This window comes from Salvelinus fontinalis, chromosome 26 (assembly GCF_029448725.1).
Source record: "Salvelinus fontinalis isolate EN_2023a chromosome 26, ASM2944872v1, whole genome shotgun sequence".
NCBI classification, from domain to species: domain Eukaryota; kingdom Metazoa; phylum Chordata; class Actinopteri; order Salmoniformes; family Salmonidae; genus Salvelinus; species Salvelinus fontinalis.
In genome coordinates, this window is record NC_074690.1 from 886,938 (window position 1) to 893,317 (window position 6,380).

At 43.3% G+C, this 6,380-nt stretch overlaps 1 protein-coding gene across 1 annotated transcript; it reads right to left on the minus strand.

The window, feature by feature from the left end:
• Positions 1-2,835: 2,835 nt before the first annotated feature.
• On the minus strand, positions 2,836-3,690 carry LOC129824565 (putative proline-rich protein 21). The gene has a single exon (XM_055884255.1). The coding sequence runs from the start codon at positions 3,688-3,690 to the stop codon at positions 2,836-2,838; it is 855 nt and encodes a 284-aa protein (XP_055740230.1).
• Between the last annotated feature and the right edge of the window lie 2,690 nt (positions 3,691-6,380).

Genomic DNA, 6,380 nt, shown 5'->3' on the forward strand with positions numbered 1-6,380 from the left:
GATTTTCGAAATGAGACAAAAGAGTAAAACAACAGTGGACATGAGAGACGAATGCATAAAAAAACACTATAATAATACGATCAAATCTAAAATCAGAATCATGTCTCTTTAAAGGTGTTTTTTCCATAGGAGCACCACTAGACCCACAACCCAAGTACATTGACTGGTTTTGGGTTAGACCTCGGAGGTTAAAATACTTAAATACTTTAGTGGAAATGCACCACTAGCACAGAGATCCCTTTACCCCATTGCCGTCCTTGTCAGCTGCAGCCTTATCCTCAGGTTGGACTCCCATTCTCCGATGTGGTAATGAAATGTTTTATAGAAAACAGGTGGATGTTAAATCGTGGTCTAGACAGCTTGGATTCATCTGTGTTTGATTGTGTGAGGATGAAACAGGCTATAGGCGACATGTTGAGATTTTAAAAGCGTTCAGTACGTCTTGGCGTAGTACCATTTGTGGCAATATATATTGTCATTCTACAAAAATGGAGGAATACTTATGTAATGAAGATATTTTTTTATTTGATATATCCTTTATTTATCCAGGTGAGTCCCATTGGGATAGGACTCTCTTCTTTTTTCACTGTTGTACGTACATTGTTGAGGCCGATTGTGTATGGGTCTATAGGCTGCGTTTAAACAGGCAGGCCAATTCTGATATTTTTCCCACTAATTGGTCTTTTGACCAATCACATAAGATCTTATCACATCCGATATTTTTCAGAGCTGATCTGATTGGTCAAAACACCAATTAGTGCCAAAAAGATCCGTATTGTGGTGTAAACCACTTACCTGGCTACCAAAACTCAATGCTCTGGCCAAACGCCACGCCCACAAACATTTCTTCTCCGCAATGAGTCCGGATCTGAATACCTCCCCAACAATTTATAGAACACAAACACATTCTAACCGTTCTGATTGGTCCCAGAAACCGCAGATGGGTTTGGACCAGAGCCAGAACACACATGGGTAAAGCGACGTTTTGAAAAATCCGTCGTTGTCTTTTATACTCTGATTGGTTAGAGGCGATCCAACTACTGATAATAATATATGCCATTTAGCAGATTCTTTCAGCCAAAGCGACTTACAGTCATGCATACATGCACGTTATGTGTGTGTGGTGCCGAGAATCAAACCCACTATCTTGGCCTTGCAAGCGCTATGCTCTACAAACTGAGCTACAGACTTTGTTTTGTTCGACACCCCCCCCCCCCCCATTTTGACGTCACCACAAATGACTTTGATGATGTCAGTCTCAGACTGAATTCTGTAGCGAACATAGAGCAGCGGGAATAATTTAGTTTGAGTAGTCAGGCAAGTAAGCCACATCATGTCAAATGGTGCACTGAGTCGTCAGGCAAGTAAGCCCCATCATGTCAAATGGTGCGCTGAGTCGTCAGGCAAGTAAGCCACATCATGTCAAATGGTGCGCTGAGTCGTCAGGCAAGTAAGCCCCATCATGTCAAATGGTGCACTGAGTCGTCAGGCAAGTAAGCCACATCATGTCAAATGGTGCACTGAGTCGTCAGGCAAGTAAGCCCCATCATGTCAAATGGTGCGCTGAGTCGTCAGGCAAGTAAGACACATCATGTCAAATGGTGCGCTGAGTCGTCAGGCAAGTAAGCCCCATCATGTCAAATGGTGCACTGAGTCGTCAGGAAAGTAAGCCACATCATGTCAAATGGTGCACTGAGTCGTCAGGCAAGTAAGCCCCATCACGTCAAATGGTGCGCTGAGTCGTCAGGCAAGTAAGCCCCATCATGTCAAATGGTGCGCTGAGTCGTCAGGCAAGTAAGCCACATCATGTCAAATGGTGCGCTGAGTCGTCAGGCAAGTAAGCCACATCATGTCAAATCACCCTTTTTTTTACCAAAGTGGGAATTGAAACGACAGGACTGAAGCTACTGTTATCAGTTCAAAAATAAAGATAATACTAAAAGCTGCTGTTGTTCAATAACATTTTCAACAAATACGAAACTTAGTCTTACAACTAAGAGACCTTATACTGTATCTACAAGGCTTGGAGAACAAGACAGTTTCCCACTCATAACATTTTCACCAGAACACAGGTTTGCTCAAAATGTGAATAAAACACCACATTAGCACATTTCAGGAGAAAGTCAAAATGTTTCTCCCCTTTGCTACTGCTGCAACATTAAACATGAAAACGGGCTACTTTGTTCGCAAACCTACACCTCTTTTTAACAGAAGGTTGAAGACATCCACACCAGTGGGTTCAACTCAGGAAAAAACTTCACATTGTAGCCACCTGGTGTCCCGATTCCCAACACCCCCCCCCACCCCCCCTCCCATGAAGATGACTTGAGCTGTGACTAACACACCTCCCACTGGGCAGATTTTGTTTTCAGGCTAGTGGACGGAGGACAGAGAAGAAAGCGACGCAAAGAGAACCACGTTGTAGATGACGCAGGAGGAATCCCCCCCCACCCCCCCACCCCCCTCCCTATGACCTCACCGCATCCTCAGCATCTCTCTTTCATAGCAGGGATGGGTCATACAGGGTGACAGACGGAGAGGTGTGGACAGTTATATCAGAGATGGGTCATACAGGGTGACAGACGGAGAGGTGTGGACAGTTATATCAGAGATGGCGAGTGTATGTGTGGGTGTCTGCCTGCGTGAGTGAGACAACTAAAAACAGTAACGTCTTAGTGGTGTGGTACCCACTGTTTGGATGTTACGGTGAGTAAAGCCTATGGACACCAGTAATGCATTTTCAAACTATTCCAACAAGGGGAGGAAAACCAACATGCAAAAAAAAAAACATTTCCTCAATAAAATGTCAGAAGAAACTGAGTCAGTACATTCACATTAGTGAAAGGCCAAAACGTGAGCACCGGTCAACATGTAGGACTCATTGGGATATATGTAGGGCTCATGGGTAAACATGTAGAGCTCATGGGTAAACATGTAGGGCTCATGGGTAAACATGTAGGGCTCATTTGTAAACATGTAGGGTTCATGGGTAAACATGTAGGGCTCGTGGGTAAACATGTAGGGCTCATGGGTAAACATGTAGGGCTCGTGGGTAAACATGTAGAGCTCATGGGTAAACATGTAGGGCTCATGGGCAAACATGTAGGGCTCATGGGTAAACATGTAGGACTCATGGGTAAACATGTAGGGCTCATGGGTAAACATGTAGGACTCATGGGTAAACATGTAGGGCTCATGGGTAAACATGTAGGACTCATGGGTAAACATGTAGGGCTCATGGGTAAACATGTAGGACTCATGGGTAAACATGTAGGGCTCATTGGTAAACATGTAGGGCTCGTGGGTAAACATGTAGGGCTCATGGGTAAACATGTAGGACTCATGGGTAAACATGTAGGGCTCATGGGTAAACATGTAGGGCTCATGGGTAAACATGTAGGGCTCATGGGTAAACATGTAGGGCTCATGGGTAAACATGTAGGACTCATGGGTAAACATGTAGGGCTCATGGGTAAACATGTAGGGCTCATGGGTAAACATGTAGGGCTCATGGGTAAACATGTAGGGCTCATGGGTAAACATGTAGGGCTCATGGGTAAACATGTAGGGCTCATGGGTAAACATGTAGGACTCATGGGTAAACATGTAGGGCTCATGGGTAAACATGTAGGACTCATTGGGATATATGTAGGGCTCATGGGTAAACATGTAGGGCTCATGGGTAAACATGTAGGGCTCATTGGGATATATATAGGGCTCATGGGTAAACATGTAGGACTCATTGGGATATATGTAGGACTCATGGGTAAACATGTAGGACTCATTGGGATATATATAGGGCTCATGGGTAAACATGTAGGACTCATTGGGATATATGTAGGGCTCATGGGTAAACATGTAGGGCTCATGGGTAAACATGTATGGCTCATGGGTAAACATGTAGGGCTCATGGGTAAACATGTAGGGCTCATGGGTAAACATGTAGGGCTCATTGGGATATATATAGGGCTCATGGGTAAACATGTAGGGCTCATGGGTAAACATGTAGGGCTCATTGGGATATATATAGGGCTCATGGGTAAACATGTAGAGGCTCATGGTAAACATGTAGGGCTCATGGGTAAACATGTAGGACTCATTGGGATATATATAGGGCTCATGGGTAAACATGTAGGGCTCATTGGGATATATGTAGGGCTCATGGGTAAACATGTAGGGCTCATGGGTAAACATGTAGGGCTCATTGGGATATATATAGGGCTCATGGGTAAACATGTAGGGCTCATTGGGATATATGTAGGGCTCATGGGTAAACATGTAGGGCTCATGAGTAAAAATGTAGGGCTCATTGGGATATATATAGGGCTCATGGGTAAACATGTAGGGCTCATGGGTAAACATGTAGGGCTCATTGGGATATATATAGGGCTCATGGGTAAAAATGTAGGGCTCATGGGTAAACATGTAGGACTCATGGGTAAACATGTAGGACTCATAGGTAAACATGTAGGGCTCATGGGTAAACATGTAGGGCTCATGGGTAAACATGTAGGGGCTCATGGGTAAACATGTAGGGCTCATGAGTAAACATGTAGGACTCATGGGTAAACATGTAGGACTCATTGGGATATATATAGGGCTCATGGGTAAACATGTAGGGGCTCATGGGTAAACATGTAGGGCTCATTGGGATATATATAGGGCTCATGGGTAAACATGTAGGGCTCATGGATAAACATGTAGGGCTAATGGGTAAACATGTAGGGCTCATGAGTAAACATGTAGGACTCATGGGTAAACATGTAGGACTCATTGGGATATATATAGGGCTCATGGGTAAACATGTAGGGGCTCATGGGTAAACATGTAGGGCTCATTGGGATATATATAGGGCTCATGGGTAAACATGTCGGGCTCATGGGTAAACATGTAGGGCTAATGGGTAAACGTGTAGGGCTCATGGGTAAACATGTAGGGCTCATTGGGATATATATAGGGCTCATGGGTAAACATGTAGGGCTCATTGAGATATATGTAGGGCTCATGGGTAAACATGTAGGGCTCATTGGGATATATATAGGGCTCATGGGTAAACATGTAGGGCTCATTGGGATATATATAGGGCTCATGGGTAAACATGTAGGGCTCATGGGTAAACATGTAGGGCTCATGGGTAAACATGTAGGGCTCATTGGGATATATATAGGGCTCATGGGTAAACATGTAGGGCTCATGGGTAAACATGTAGGGCTCATGGGTAAACATGTAGGGCTCATTGGGATATATATAGGGCTCATGGGTAAACATGTAGGGCTCATGGGTAAACATGTAGGGCTCATTGGGATATATATAGGGCTCATGGGTAAACATGTAAGGGCTCATTGGGATATATATAGGGCTCATGGGTAAACATGTAGGACTCATGGGTACACATGTAGGGCTCACGGGTAAACATGGTATAGGTTTCTGAGTAAAAGAACCAAGTGAACCAAGTATTCAAATACTTAATTGAATTAAAACATAAATTAGTTGAAATCAAATCAAATAATTTAAATACAGTAAGACATTGTTAGTTTGGCAAAATAAAACATGTTATGTTTGCCTGGTGACCTAAAGATTATATGTTAGTTCACATACAGGTCTTCAGGTCTGTGGCAAGGTAACCCAACACATGACGCTAGGATTGCAAACTTCTTCTGCCACACAAAAGCAGACACACACACACATTTCCTCAGTCTCTCACTCAATTCAATTCAAGGGGCTTTATTGGCATGGGAAATATATGTTAACATTGCCAAAGCAAGTGAAGTAGATAATATACAAAATTGAAATAAACAATAAAAATTAACAGCAAACATTACAGTCACACAAGTTCCAAAAGAATAAAGACATTTAAAATATGATGTATATACAGTATACAGTGTTGTAACGATGTGCAAACGGTTAAAGTACAAAAGGGAAAGGAAATAAACATAAATATGGGTTATATTTACAATGGTGTTTGTTCGTCACAAACTAGAATTGTATTTGGCCCTAAACAGAGAGTACACAGTGGCAGAATACCTGACCACTGTGACTGACCCAAACTTAAGGAAAGCTTTGACTATGTACAGACTCAGTGAGCATAGCCTTGCTATTGAGAAAGGCCGCCGTAGGCAGACATGGCTCTCAAGAGAAGACAGGCTATGTGCACACTGCCCACAAAACGAGGTGGAAACTGAGCTGCACTTCCTAACCTCCTGCCAAATATATGATCATATTATAGACACATATTTCCCTCAGATTACACAGATCCACAAAGAATTTGAAAACAAACCCAACTTTGATAAACTCTTATTTCTACAGGGTGAAATACCACAGTGTGCCATCACCGCAGCAAGATTTGTGACCTGCTGCCACAAGAAAAGGGCAACCAGTGA

Coding starts and splice junctions, on each gene's coding strand:
- LOC129824565 (XM_055884255.1), bottom strand. CDS start 3,690: ATGTTTACCCATGAGCCCTACATGTTTACCCATGAGCCCTACATATAT.